The sequence below is a fragment of the Pholcus phalangioides genome, unplaced genomic scaffold (assembly GCF_987345545.1).
Source record: "Pholcus phalangioides strain wild (caught in Gottingen) unplaced genomic scaffold, Ppha-v1.0 ptg000005l_1, whole genome shotgun sequence".
NCBI lineage: Eukaryota > Metazoa > Arthropoda > Arachnida > Araneae > Pholcidae > Pholcus > Pholcus phalangioides.
In genome coordinates this window covers 11,078,245-11,094,056 of record NW_028301598.1, presented here as the reverse complement: position 1 = coordinate 11,094,056, position 15,812 = coordinate 11,078,245, and the positions used below count along the sequence as shown (strand labels likewise).

At 40.5% G+C, this 15,812-nt stretch overlaps 1 protein-coding gene and 1 non-coding gene across 2 annotated transcripts; one reads left to right on the top strand and one right to left on the bottom strand.

Moving 5' to 3' along the window:
- Nucleotides 1-8,478: 8,478 nt before the first annotated feature.
- Nucleotides 8,479-8,552, top strand: TRNAS-GGA (transfer RNA serine (anticodon GGA)). The gene has a single exon. It is a non-coding gene; the product is annotated as a tRNA-Ser (tRNA).
- A 988-nt stretch (nucleotides 8,553-9,540) lies between these two features.
- On the bottom strand, nucleotides 9,541-12,437 carry Sec3 (exocyst complex component Sec3). Its single transcript, XM_089232314.1, has one exon. The coding sequence runs from the start codon at nucleotides 12,321-12,323 to the stop codon at nucleotides 9,666-9,668; it is 2,658 nt and encodes an 885-aa protein (XP_089088440.1). The 5' UTR covers nucleotides 12,324-12,437; the 3' UTR covers nucleotides 9,541-9,665.
- Between the last annotated feature and the right edge of the window lie 3,375 nt (nucleotides 12,438-15,812).

Below are 15,812 nucleotides of genomic sequence, written 5' to 3'. Positions count from 1 at the left end.
GGTCTGTGAACATCCCAGCCTAGGGGGCCCTGCTCCCCCGGGCCGTGCCCGGGTGAGCCTCTGCGTTAAGACGGCACTAGGCGGGATAGCCAGAAAAACAAATCGGGATGCATGGTCACCAGGGGCGTCGGAAGTGTTTCGAAACTGTGGGTGCTCATCTTTAGTTCTATATCGGAAAATCTTAATTTCTGAATCAATTCTGGGGGTGCTCGGATCCATGCCAAAAATTACCGTGGGTGCTTGAGCACCCCAGGCTCCGACGCCACTGATGGTCACCCTATCCATGACGTAAATTAAATCTTGCTTATCGTTTGTCGGCAATATCTTCAGGAACATTCCATCAGGGCCTGCTTCCAAATTGAGCATGCGGACCGTCATATTTGTTGACATATACGAATTTAGACGGCTTTAACCAACGGTAGAAAAAATTCCTACACTATGAATTTGCTGTCATTTATGGTTTTGAAATGGTACTAGTCGACAGTTTTTCGTTTATTTCCCAAATTGAGCAGTAGGTAGCAGTAGATGTAAGCTGACCATATTTCCTCGAGAGAAATACGGGAGATTGAGATTCCAAATACGGGTCATTGCCAATTATCGCCAAAAGCGAACAAAGTTGCCAAATACTGTTGAAATTACGGAAAAATCATAATGGCGGGAAATGAAGTATTACTGCAAATTGCAGTGAATTAAAATGAATTCCACGAAAAAAAAACCGTTCACCAAAACAAATGTGGGAGATTAATATTCTCATTTATAGTTGTAATTATCATATAATTTAAGAGTTGAAAAATAATTTGTCTTTTTGACTTCAATAAAGAATAAAAATTCAAGTAGGCTTCATGTAAATACGGGAACAACCGGGACACTTTTGCCAAAAAAGTCGAGACGGCCAAAAAAACCCCCCAGGAAATACGGGACGTATGGTCACGTGAAGATGTCTTCTTTTTTTCCCGTTTATGATCAATGAAGTTCCCAAATTTCCGCACGTCAGCAGGTGCTGCAGTATTTCGGACGTGCACTTCATACTTTAGGAGCAGGTGTCCTCTTTTTTCGATGCCATTCCAAGCGTCCTCCTACGTTTCGGAAAATTCGCCCTTTTGTCCTCCTCCTTTTCAGGTTTCCGCGGAATTATTTTTCTTTTTTTCTGGGGCAATTTTTTTTCTCCACTTCATACCAGATATATTTCTTCATTGATATGAATGGTTTTTTTTCCTACACCCCCAATATCCGATGAAATTCCCAAAATTTTTTCTCTCTCTGCTTTTTTCAGTGGTTCTGTTTTAGATAGGGTTACTAGCTACGAATAGAACTCCTTAATACACTGAAGGCGTCTTAGCTACGAAGACTGAGAAAGGAGGGCATCTGCACACGCAGCCGTAGTGACGTCATTTATCCTAATTTTCCCAATAGATGGCGTCACTATTCAGATCAATAAAACCGGACACCACAATAATTCGCAAACTCCCAAATTCCCATTTTCGAGGACTGCAAATGAGGACGAAAGAACACAAATTCAGCAAAACAAAAGTATGAGGACGCTTAAAATGACATTCAAAAAATGCGTGAGAACCTTAGAGGAGAAATAAGTACTTATATTTCTTCTCAATGGTGAGAACGCCCGGTAGCACTCATCTTACAAGCACTCTGAAAAACCATCTCTCAATCTTTCCTTGGAGCTCGTGTGCACCGAATGGGACAGTAAATGGGCGATCGGACCTAACTCAGGCGACTTGTCTAGTGGTCTAGGGTGTTCACCCGGAAAGTGAAAGGTCGTGGGTTCGATATATATATATATTTCCCGCAGGGGCAGTTAAATTCTTCTCTCTCTCTCCAAAATATGTATTCGCATCAGCCAGTTGTTAAAAACCTTTGTATGAATAGCGGAGAGTGACATCATCTTCGGATATAACACTAATTTGCAGCCCAAAAATTCAATTTTCGACAAATTTTCCAATTACTGCAAAAAGGTAAAGAAATAAAAGGTTGCTACAAATCACAAATTTGTAGCGTTATAAAAACGCTGTTTATTAACGATATAATAATATTTTAGTGAATATTATAAATTCAAAGAAACATCATTGAAAAAACCGGGCAAATGTAAAAAAAAAAATTCAGAACCACTAAAAATACAGAAATGTCTTGTAATACGGGACGCAAGTGGCCCGCCGTATTGTTTCAGACGTTTTACTGGTCCTTGAGTCAGGGCCGTCTTAAGAGTATCATGGGTCCCCGGGCCAAGTGGTTTTTCGGAGGCCCTATCTCGTAAATCCTAGAAAATTTCAACTGGATTTCATTTTTGTGAGGCCCTACTTCTCTTGAGGCCCCCGGCCGTGCCCGGGTGGGCCCATGCGTTAAGACGGCACTGCCTTGAGTTCGGAAAAGTTGAGAAACACTTTCTCACCAGACTTTCCAAGTGGGCATGTACGTGGGCAGAAAAATTATAACAAACCACGCGTTCAAAACTGAACACCTTTCGAAGTAACGGGTCTTGGTCTAATAACGAGGTCTTGGAAAATAACAGACGTCTAAAAAAAATACAAATACAAATACAACGCCACAACAGGCAAATTGCCCAACGAGGTGGCTGACTTAAGAACATCATGGATCCCCGAGCCCCTACCTACGTAAGCCCCTACCCTAAAAGTAAGTATAGTTCTTTTTTCTGTTTTTTATCTTCCCTTGATGCGAGTTTTGAATGAGAATTAAACTAAACTGCCGCATTTTCTTGCGTATAACCAGCAAATACGAATTTAGCTAGTTTGGTGGGGGGGGGGGGGGGGGGTATACCGTGAAGTCCGTAGCGGGGCGTTACGTTCTCCCGCTCGAGAAAAAAATTCCATTCATCAATTTAATCTTGAGATAGAAGGGGGTTGTTTGTATCGTTTTTTGCAAAAAACAAAAATGTCGATTTTTCTATTTATACGCCATAGATATATATCTTTAAATTAATTTTAAAAATATTTATTTCAATTGCAACTTCTAAGAAAAATATTCGGCAGATAAAAACGCAGCGGTAATAAAGAAATTCGCAATAAGAAATTCCGTAGAAAAAGAAATTTTTAACATATTAAAAAAATAAATTCGTTTCGAATAAGAGAAATTTCAGGTATAAGTATCTTCGCGTAGAGGTGAAATGAGGTATTTCAAAGCTGATCAAATGTATAATGAAGTATTGAGGTAAATGTGATAAATATCGGTTATTATGCATCATCACAAATCGTCTCGGTAGTTTTGGTAATTTTACCGGCAATAATTTTCAAACGGAGTTGGTGAATTCGATAAACAAAGAAATTTTACGGTAATATCACTTTATTCTAATTGAGCGCAGTTTTGGACGTACGTGCACCCCCACACGTATTTTCCATAAAAATTAGGTTAAATTAAAATACGTGTGAAGAAGGTAGGAAAAAATAATTAATCAGTCTAGCTTCGCAAAATTTATCAAATTTATCCCAGACTGGTCGGTGGTTATACATAATAACCTACGATTACGCATAATCGCCAGTTTTATCACATTTGCCGTAACATGTATATTTGAAGCCTGATTACACAAGAATAACGTTTAGGACCTGACACTAGCTTCAAGCCTGGCTTTTGATTCACCAGAATTGTGCCACTTTTTTTTAAATAAGCAAATTTCATAATAATGAGTAAAATGCCAACTCTCTTGGAAGCCAAAAAAAATGCAAGATGTTTTGTCCACAGACACTGCGGATAATTTTTGGTTGTGGTGTCATGCCCTAAGACACTGACCAAATCCTTTTCCTCGTTACATCGCATTTCCTTATAACATCCATTTCAGCACTTCGCCCCCTTTATTTGGATTTGCTACTATTTATTTTACCCTTTATTTGTGCAGCTACATTGGGAGCCGTTAAAGTATTACGTCATCATCGATGGGGGGGGGGAGGTTTCCGATTTGCTGACAAGGGGAAGGAGGGTTTGGATAATGCTTACGTCATCAACCACCCTTTATGAAAATATTAAATATTTTTAATGACATCTTACTCGGTGCGCCAAAAAGGAGAAAAACCTTTCGATAGTTTGTGGGCACTCGAAGTAACACCCCCAACCCCCAGTAGCACAACGATATAGTACAATATTTGGACCATATCGTTATATATCGAAATGTCAGAGGAATATCAGATGTCATAACTATGATATAGAACGATCTCGTCTTATATGGTGCAAATTATTTATGATGTTAATTGATCAAGTCTTTAATTTTTCAGCCGAATATGTATTTGATTCCATGTGAATAATCTCTACTTTGAAGGACAACAACTTGGGACAATAAATTATTTTAATATAGTTTGAAAAACATAGATCTATATCGTGCACCTGACAAAGATCTATATCAGATTCTCGATATAGACCTGAAATAGATCTATCAAAGAAGACATAGCTCTATATCCTGAACATGACATACATCTATATCGTGAACCTGACAAAGATATACAGTATATCAGATACACAATATGCTGATATATCACCATATTGTGTGCCTTTAAATAAAAATATTGCCTTCAAATGAAAATTTGGAGAAAATTTAAAGTCGAGCGTATAATTTTTTGTTTGAATTAAAAACGTTTGAATGGCCATTATTAAGTGCCCTACAGAGCCACTTTAGTGATCTCGAAATGTTTGTCGGATCCAAGTGCTCTGGAAATGTGTACGGGCTGCTTATGTGCTCTGGAACTGTGCCACGCATCACTCAAGTGATCCGTAATTATATGCCGCGGATCACTTAAATAATCTGAGAATGTGCCGCGCGTAACTTGAGTGATGTAGAACCGCACTGGGGGCCACTTGCTCTAAAACTACGTCACATGTCACTGAAGGGATCTCTAAATGTGTCACGGATCGCTGGAACTGTGTCATTTAAAGTTCAGAAAATGTGCTACGGGCCAAAGATAAAGTGATAATTTCAGAATTACCGCTTTACTACTATAGTTTAGGATGTTTTGAAATTAATTATGGAATTATTTCTTTATTAATTATTATTTCTTTCATTACTTCTGGAGTAATTACTTTAATCAATTCTGGATTTCTTTCTTTCATTAATGCTGAAATTATTTCTTTCATTAATGCTGAAATTATTTCTTTCATTAATGCTGAAATTATTTCTTTCATTAATGCTGAAATTATTTCTTTCATTAATGCTGATATTATTTCTTTCATTAATGCTGATATTATTTCTTTTACTAATGCTAGAATTATTTCTTTCATTGATTCTGAAATTATATCTCATTAATTTTGGAATTCTCACTTTTTCATTAATGCTGGAATTATTTCTTCCATTAATTCTGGAATTATCTCTTTCATTATTAATGCTGAAATTATCGCTTTCATTTATTTTGGAACTATCGCTTTCATTTATTTTGGAACTATCTCTTTCATTAATTATGGAATTATCTTTGGTTAAAATTTTTAAGTTATTAATCTTGATTAAAACTGCGAAATTTCTTCAATGTAATTTATATGGGTCCATAATTAATTTCAAAACATCCTAAACTATATGGATTGATGCAATTGGATAATATAAGACAATACGGAGACATTAATTCTCATTTTCCCGCTTGAGAAGATATAAATAAAAAGCGAAAATTAATGTTATTGCATGGATATCCACCTCAAAAGTGGGTCTGGCTCATTATTTCATATTTAGTTTTCTGGGCTTCGTATCTCTAAGCGAACTCAATATTTCCAAAATTCTATTCAATTTTCAAAATTATTGATGTAGCGGAAAACCCTACTAAATTTCCGCATTTCTATGATAAAATCGGCAATTTTAACATTGAACTCTATGGGGGATCGTGTTTGTTTGCACCGAGTCACGTGATCTTCCGACGAAAGATGTTGGGGGACACCATTCTCAGCACTGCCAAGGCGGAGACCGCTGACGTCATGATCCCTCCAGTTATAGCCATACCTCCAGTAATATAAGCTCGATGGTGGTATAGCCACTAGAGTAAGGTAATCCAGTCGCCTTAGATGGTGGTACTCCAACACAAACACGTTTCCTCCATGGAATGCATCACTTCCGGAATTTCTTTCAATAGCGTTTAGTGACGTTAATCACCAAAGCGTATTAAAGCGTATTATTGATACGCTTTGTTAATCACGTTTCAACGGCGAAATCTTCGACGTCTGATCGTTCTCGGCATCTGAGCTCTATTTGATACCGCCTACGGCGCCATCTATCGGTGCAATTTGTAACTAAATTTTTGTGGTTTCTGTATCAGATTCTTACGGTTTTTTTAAATAAACATTATCACTGGTTTCATGCTTCTAATCTATCCCGTTTCCGCGTTATTTATTTTCAAAGTTAGGGGTCCTTCGTGAAACATCCGGTACTATCATGCCATTGAATTGGATCTACTTGGCAGAACACAGGGCCGTAACTAGGATTTTTTCCGCCCGCGGCAAACATGATTTCACTGCTCCCACATTCAATACTTTTATAACTGTGTTCTTTATTCCCACCTAAAACTGCCCCATTTCTAGTTCAAGCAATGGCAGAACATGTCGCTGTGGCACCAAAAGCTGATCACCGAGCATCACTTAGAGAAAAATTTCTTAAATCTTAAAAATGTTTTGTCAGGTTTGTCTTTTTAAACGTTGAAAACGTTTTTTTTGACGAGGAATACGTCCTATACCTTTTGGTTTCTGGCAACACGCTTGAGTTGCGTGAGCTTTACGAAAAACATTACACACGAAATTTTTTTTAAAATAACATTAAAAGTTTAATTTATGCATAAATGTTGCTTTCATTCAAAGCATCACGCGAAGCACGTGATAAATAGTAATTGACCTTGCACTAACGCAGGCCCGTAACTTGGATGTGGCAGCGGCGGTCGTAGGGCGATGCGACCTCTAATATTTGGCACAGGACACAAAATGTTAGCAGGGCGCCGAAATAAGTTAAGAAAGTCACGCATCCTGAGCATGATCCACCTACAAGGGTGGGCTGACAAGGCTCCAGACGATTCTTTCAATTTTTTTCCTTCTCACAATATAAATTAATTATAAAGGGGCCCGTGAAAAGTATTTTCTAGGAACCTGCTGCTGAATGTGGGAGAGGCATGAGGTACAGAAGTGGTTTTAGGGCAGTGCAACCTGCTTAAATGCAAGGGGTACCAAGTGATAGGAGCGCTAAAACGCGTTCAAAATTCCAAAATAACTAATGGTTGAAAGTAATTTTTACTGCTCAAGAAATGATCATGAAGAGAAATTAGAAAAGAATAAAAGGGAGAGGAAGGAATTGAAGTTCGCGTGTATTTTACATCACTATTAAAACAGAATTTCCTCCCTTTTTTGCTTGTTGCGGATCCCTGTAGCTATAAGGTTAATACAACGCGGCCCTGCATGAAGTTTGAAACTAAATATAAAACATTATTCCAGATTTAATGAAAACCATTTCCATAACTAATTCGAGTACTGGGGAAAAACAATTCTAAAATTAAGGCAAAATAAAATGAAAATTAATGATACAAAAAATGATTCGAAAATTAATTAAAATTCAAACTTAATGAATGAAATGTTTTCATAATTGATGAGAAATTTCATTAATTTAAGGGTATCTGTTTGATTCGGGTCTTTGGGATTAGGCCCTGTTGCCGAAAACTAAACATTTTGTTAATCAGAAATATTTAACGAACAACTTTTAAATTTGTCAATTTGGCCAATGGGTCGCAAAGTTGCTAGTGTTGTTGTTTATGATTCATTAAGGTTTTTGGGTCAAGAAAGAACCCTTGTCTTAACAGTATGCGGAGATGATTTGAGTTTATGATTGATGTTCGGAACCCTACGGAGCCATGCATCTTATGGAAACGCAAAATTATTTTTCGAAGATCTGCTACAAGAAAACTACAAGTCTTGAACTATCTGGTGAATAATAAACTATTTTGATAATAACTGAAAACAGTGAACATACTACTAGCTATTCTGAAGTAAAATCCGAAATAGAAGCAGATTCAAGATAAAGGGGCCAACTTAGGCTCCTATGCAATAATATATAAGTAATAAATACTGTATAATTTATGATGTGGAATCAAGGACATCTGTATGTGAGCTGTTTTTGATAGTAAGAATTAATGTCCTCACACACCCTATTTTAAAGGGGACACACTCAGCGACCCTGTCGGAAACAACCGGAAGAGAATAATACTAATGTTTTAGTATATACTCATAGCATAATATTTGTATGAGCACATAATGATATTTGGTCTCAATATGTATTTCATTCATTGTAATGTTTATGTACAAGGATGGCTACCATACGAAGGTTTTTTAACTACTGGCTGTTGCGAAGATATATTTTGGAAAGAGAGAAAATTCAACTGCCTCTGCGGGGAATCGAACCCAAACCCACGTCCTTTCACTTTCCGGGTGAACGCCTTAGACCACTAGACTACAGAGGCACAGATCCCTTTCAGTGTACATGAGCTCCAAGGAAAGATTGAGAGATTCGGTGCCTCTGTAGTCTAGTGGTCTAGGGCGTTCGCCCGGAAAGTGAAAGGCCATGGGTTTGATTCCCCGCAGGGGCAGTTGAATTTTCTCTCTTTTCAAAATATATCTTCGCAACAGCCAGTTGTTAAAAAACCTTCGTAATGCTTATGTGCATTCCCATTAGTATAAAAAAAGGAAAATTTTATAATGTAAATAATATGCAAGCAATTCAAATTTGAATGCCCAGCACTGTGTACGAAGGCTCTGTGTGTTTGTATATTGCATATTCTGTGAAAAGAAAAGCTGGACAGTTTTGCTTTTTTGGCTTTTTGTTTCTTCGTTTCCTGTCGCAGTGGAGGTGCTGTATACAGTATATTTTGTGCATCTAGACCAGCTTTTAATTAATTTGATTTACAGTTCAATTACTTTCATTCTCATTCATGGTTGAAAAATATTTCTCACTTTTAAAAAGAAATACGATAAACATGTTGGGGTAAATCGAGAAGTGGAGAATCCATACTTAGAATAAGACAACCATAAGTATTCGTTACGGACATTGTATAATATTTTATCATGTGTATATATATATTGATATATTGTTTGTAATTGGGTTGCTGTATTTTAGAAACATATGGCATCCATATTTGTTATGGGCATCTTTTTCTCAGCCACCCAGTTGGGCATTTCGCCTGTTGTGGCCTTGTATTTGCATTTGAAAAAAACAGGACATTTCATGGAAAAGTTGCAACAACCGAAATTACGTTAATGTCCTTTAAAATATGGGTCATCTAGCATATCATGTCAGTGTGACCCCCAACAGGTTAAGAACCCCCCCCCCCCCGCACTAAAAGTGTTTTTGAGTTCCTTCTCTTCACTCCAGTTTCAAGAATCATCACATTGAAGACAGATTTGTCAAATCTGTCCGGCTTGGAAGCTACTCCTATTCCCATTTTCGAGGACTTTGGAAATAAGGACGAAAGACACAAATTCACCAAAACAAAAGTATGAGGACGCTTAAAATGACATTTAAAAAATGAAGATGTCTGGTGACACGCATCTTCTCAACAAACACTCTGAAAAACCATCTATGTATCAGAAAAAATTTTTATTTACGGTCAATAGTCATTTTGATTCACCAGGGAGACACAACCAGTGATTTCTCAGGAGAAATAACCAGGAACAGAGAAGATGGGGGGAGGGACAGAAACATGTCAATGGGAACGAGCTATATCGGAGAAGAATTCGAGTATGTCGTTGATGGAGAACTCAAGGGCTATCATGGCACCAGGATAGCATCGTTCAATGAGGGATTCAATGTACTTGTACTGTCGGATGAACTCATCTTGCATCGAATGCCACACCACCTGGAGGAGGTTCTCCTCTTCCGACAGATGCTTCTCAACTTTGCGGTAAAGGCTCTCGAGTCCCTTCTTGACCTCCTTGCCAGGATATTCCTTGATGACCTTTCTCAACTCCTGCTTGCTGAACGCCAGGTGGTACCCTACCTCATTCTCCTTCACACCCTGCGCCACTTTGCTCTGGACCCCCTCGAAGAACAGGTTCAACTTCTCGAGCGGACGTCCAAAATAGTGTGTGACGTATGCTTGTAGGGCCTCGTTGTACTTCTGCTTCGCCTCCTTCCGCTCATTCTCCAGGCATGATATCTTTAGCTGGTACAGCAGCGTGAACAGGTGGTGGAAGTTCTCCATCTGCACGACCTCTTGCGGGGTCTTCTGGTGCTCCTCAGATATCTTGATGATCGTCTCGAAGATAACCCTGACGACTTTCGAATACCATTTGTCCAGATCAGTCCTACGCTCAGAGCTCTTGAAGATCGCCTCGGCCTGCTGGGCAAACTTCTCAAAGTTCAGGACAAACGGTAGCACGCCGCACTTGGATTTCTTGGAGACCTTCGCCTCCTCAATTGATCTGATCTGGGCATGCATGAACTTATCAAAGTTGCGCTTTGCCTGGACAAGAACTGTGGCAAAGGTCATGCTCAGAAACGAACCCGTATCCTGAGCAGACATGACGTGCTGGCTCAGCCTTACCAGCACAAACATGGAATAGAACCCATCAATCTTATCGAAACATGATATGAAGTTGACGAGTTCGGGTTCAAGAACAGAAAAGAGTTCACCCATCATGCCACGCACCTCCTCGTTGACCTGCTTTGCCATCCTCTGCATGCTGACGAGCGCCTCCTCACTGCCCACCCGGCTCAGGCTATTGTTGCTTGGAGTTGGACTCAGCCCCTGCGGGACCATCAGCTGCTGGTTGCTCTGGGATGCGGTCACGTCAGTCTGGAGCCCAAAAAACTGGATGCAGAATTGCTGCTCTGCCAAGCACGCAGGTTCCAGAATACACAGAAGGCGTTCAAATATCTTGTCAAAGGTCTCCCACTCGATGACGTCCGAATCTGACCCATACTGCTCAGGATCCATGCCCAACAGTGAGAATGCCCGGAACTTGACGTTTGATTTCGAGCCGACGAGATCCTGATTAGATCCAGTCATCCGATACTTTCTGTCCTTCTCTGGTATGTTCCGATTGGCGATCTTCTCACGGGCTACCTCAAAGAATGCCTTAATCTCCTTCTCATACAACTTACTCAGCGAAGTTGTGTACACTTTCTTCAGCTTCTTGTAGTTGTCGATCTCAGTGTACTTCACCCAGTGCATCAGCTCTGAATACGGCAGCAGCTCCTTGTGGCAGGTCGAGTGTTTCGGCAGGGTGAGCTCGACCGCAAAGAACCCGAGGTTGTTCTCGCACTCATTACCGAGATGCAGGAACAGGTTGTTCAGGTGGTGGCAAAGACGAATCAGGAACTTGTTCTTGAGCCGTTCAAGGAGCTTCTTCTGCTCGACATAGGCAGTCATCCTCATCAGTCCGGGATGCACGTTCGCATTGATGGCATCCTGCAGAGCTTTTGCAGCCGCAGTGCTCGCCACAACGCCCTCGGATGATTTTAGGTCACCGTTTAGCAACGACATCTGGTGCTGATGCGGCAAGTCCATCTGCGTTATGAAGTCATCCAGTTCCTTGAGCAACTTTAAGTTGTTCTTGTTTTGGATCTGGATCAAGGAGTCCTTCTCTTCCATCCTCATGACGCTGTCCTTGACGTTGCTCAAGAGACTGTCGTAGAACTGCAGCTTCTTCTCTATCTCCTTGACCTCCGTCGCAGCTTCCTGAAGCTCGGCCATGAGGTTCTGGACTTTTTGTTCCGAAGCGACTATGGACTGTATATTGGATGAGTCGAGAGATGCTAGTTCCTTAGACAGCTGCTCCGTGAACTCTTCAGCGTTGCCAACCACAAAGTCATATTGGGTCATGAGGCGTTCTAGGTCGGCCTCTTCCCTCGCCGACAGTGCCTGGTAGTCCTCTGTGTCCAAGGTCGAGATTTCACCGGCTTGGGTGCTCGCCGGTATCCCGATCTTGGATATGATGTCGGTCTCTTCGAGGAGCACCTTCGGGATGTTGGTGAAGGTTGGCTTCTGTCTCGGCAAGTATTGGCAGCACATCTTCCAGAGGGTCTGTATGAAAGCGTTTTTCTCGGACACGTTGCAAGCGACCCATTTGTAGACCTTGTCGAAGTGTAGGTCGAACTCAGCGATGGGTTTGGACTCGTCTTTGCCGTCGACGAGCCTCAGCTCCCTCAGCTGCCACGAAGTCTTCTTCTTGAAGACTTCCTTGTCGGTCTTCTTGACCTGGCTGACGCTGACGGCGGTCGGCTTGTCGTTGCTGACCGACACGCACAGGAAGGCGTGTTTCTTCTTCTTGCTGGCCTTGGCGACGTTCACGACGCCCACCAGGCGCTCGTCGTTTGGCAGGAACACCTCCTTCTGCAACGAGTGCCGAATCGCTGCCATTTTATAATTTGCAAATTAATCTGTTATTAAATAATCTCGACTCTTCAACGAGACTTCAATAGTCAATCATCAGACGACCGCTAATTTTTGTTTACAGTCCATCCCGTGACATTTCACTGTCAAAAATTTCGAACAAGGATTATTTCGGAATCTAATGCACCTTGACGCCTTAAAGCCGGTATTATTTTGATGACCATATATGACTTTCATTTCTGGGGATATTCCTTTATTTTGGTCGTCTATTCATGATGACCATATTTTGTAGCCTCCGTCAATGTCTACCACTAGCCGTTAAGGCACAGCGATACGATTGGCTGGTCAAGGGCGTAGCGAGGGGGGGGGGGGGGGACTTGGGGGTCTGGTCCCCCCCCCCCGAAATGTGAGAAAATGACCCAAAAAAGGAAAAAAGATGGCCAAATCCATTGTTCTGTCACTTTGGTCCCCCCCCCCGAACGAAATTTCTGGCTACGCCCCTGTGGCTAGTGACGATGAAACGAAAATGAATGGGTTGCTGGCTTGGCGCTTAGCATTGGCGAAGAGTGAGAGATATTCTGTTTGAGCGATTATTGGTTGGCGCCAATATTACCTGGCTACGTTTAACGATATATTTACTTCATTTTATGTAGGACACATTCACAATTGGTGTAGTGGTTATCGTAAGAAGCTTTATCATCGAAGGTTGTGAGTTCGAATCCCCTTCAGAATAGTTGTTGCTTTTTTTTCCTCTATCTTCATTTCTTGATCTTTTAAATTAATTTTAATTGTTCTGGTTCTGATCTTTGCAGTAAAAATTGGAACCTTGGAACATTTCCGACCGTGATATTGTCCGTGGCCGGTTTTTGGAACATTCTGTTTAAACTTATCAGTTTTGCCATGTTTCTGGTTGTGGTGAAAACAGAGTTGATATTTTTAGTCCGGGGCAGGGGCCCCCTTTAACGGCCGGAGGAGCGAAGCGACGTGGGACGGCTCCGCACGGAGTTCGGCCTAGAGGTGTATTTACTAATAAAGTAGTCGGAAACGTGATTGATGAAAAATTGTGATTTCTTGCCAAATATGATAAACTCATGTCAGTTAATGCTTACGTCATTCCCTCACCAGCCAATAATATCACTGTGCATTATGAGAATTAACGGATCGTCCGTCTATCCCAACAGCAGTCCCACACCAGCTCTTCCCAAACCTGAGCCCCCCCCCCCCCCCCAAGGCTTTTTGTCTTTTAATTTTTTTTTTCAAATCTTTATTAACCAAAGATCGGTGGCATGCAAACACCGACCCAACGATCCCCCACCGCAGCAAAAACTTGCCAAAGGCACCACAGGACCGGCACTGACCCTGTGGTTTCACCCCGCGCCCCGTTCGGTGCTCCCAAAGCGCCAGTCCTACATCATGATCAGGCTCCCTCAAGCCGGCACACAGGTGCCGGAACGTAGGGGTTAAAGCCATGGCCCCCCACATGCTAGTGCTGGGTCCCTAGGCCAGGATTTTTCGTAATCCCCCCCCCTTGCGCACCCCCCTTGAGAAAAGATTATGTGGTGCATTTTTTTAGTAAAAAAGGAAACCTCTTTCGGGAAGAAAAAAAATTTTGAATGCACCCCCATCTCATCAATATAATAATCCTGCATACGCTACAGCATTTGTATATGCAGTAAAGCCAGTGCCGTCCTTAACGCATGGACCCACCCGGGCACGGCCCGGGGCCTCAGAAAAATGAGAAGTTGTTGCTTTTTTGGAAAATTCGCCATGTAGAGCCTCAGAAAAATCACTTGGCCCGGGGGCCCATGGAGCTCTTAAGGTATGAGTAAAGCATCGCTAAAACGATAATCGATAATAAAATACATCCACAATGATATTTTTTTCAAATCTTGTTTGAAATTGCCTAGTTTAATGTTAAACTCTCGGTACAACGACATCCTCTACTACAATAAACCCCTCTATAACGATATTTTAGGAGATTTTTGAAATCACTACAACGATATTTTTTATATTTTGTTCAAAAGGTTTTAATTTTAACTTTGCCATTTGTTCTCGTTCTTCTGAAGACGTCTAATAACATCAATATTCTGCACTAAATGATCACCGAACGCTAGTTATTTGTATTGCTACACTCTGTGTAAGACACAAAAGTGCTATGCGGTAAACTTCTGTACAGAGGCAATACACACATCTCAGTGAATTTTATAAATAAACTAATCAATTACAATTCTTTGTGACGAATAAATACATAATAGCGTATTTTCCGATAATATTAACAATTCCGATATAGAAAAAATGACAATAGCATAAATTTGATCACACACATAAGGATAATGTTGCCTCTATAATCCCTCCACCACAATATTTTCTTGGTCCGTAGAATATTGTTATATCGATGTTTCACTGTATATTTAAACTAAATAATAAAATATAATTGTGTGTGTGTAATAAATATTATTACATTTCGATATGATTATGCGATTTGTATATAATTCTACGCGATAGAGAATAAATTGGTTAGGCAATCTAGTTTTCCCATAGAAACTTCTGATCGTCATAGCCGTACGCAGGATTTTCGTGGGAGGGGGGTTTAGTAGTGTTTTTACAGGAGGGTTAAACGGGCTATAGCCCAGGGCGGAAAATTCGGAGGGATAGCAAATTTTGGGGTATAGAAAGAGGGGAGCAAAAAAATATTTTTTAAATTCACGTTTCGTAAACGTGTGGAATATGTCATTTCTATGGTAAATAATATATTATTATTAAACCATATTGTTTATTTTTTGTGTTTTTTCCACAGATTGCCGTTGAAGTAAAAAATATATGATTGTCTAACTTTCCTAAATTACAGTGTTATTCACCATGCTGCCCAGCTGACCACAAAGAACATTTCAATAGCTCAATTTCGGCTCTCTTTGAAAGTAAAGACAGAACATGTTCTGGAAGGCAGGTTTTTTGAATACGGGGGAAAATATCTTCTAATATTAACGATGCCTGCCATATGAGAAAGAATCTTCTGCAGCAAAGATTCTTTATTGGCACCGGTCGGTGCTTTTGTGAGTCTTTGGGATATGGTTTACCATCTGAGGGGATAGAAACAGTGTTAAGTGGATATAAACGAATGGATGAATTCGATTACAATGAATGAAGGAATGAACGCCAGAACTTTGCCACTGGACTTATCCCGTTGCCGAGATCTCTTCCAGCCCAGCTTCGTGGCAGAGTCTGGAACACTTTATTTAGTGTAAAAAAAAAAACATACAAACTTTTTTACAACATATTTTCCCCGGGCAATTGGGTACTGTCGCGATTGACAAATTTTGTGGTGATTACAGACGAGATGGGATTAGGAGTTGGAGAAGTTTCGGGGTTTAGTTAAGATGAATGCACACATATATTAGGATGGAGGTATGTTTTAAAAGCAATTGAGCCCCCCCCCCCAGCCATCTCATCTGTTATCTTATACTTGCCATATTATATACACAGGATACAAATAGAAAGAGAAATGAGAATCTTATT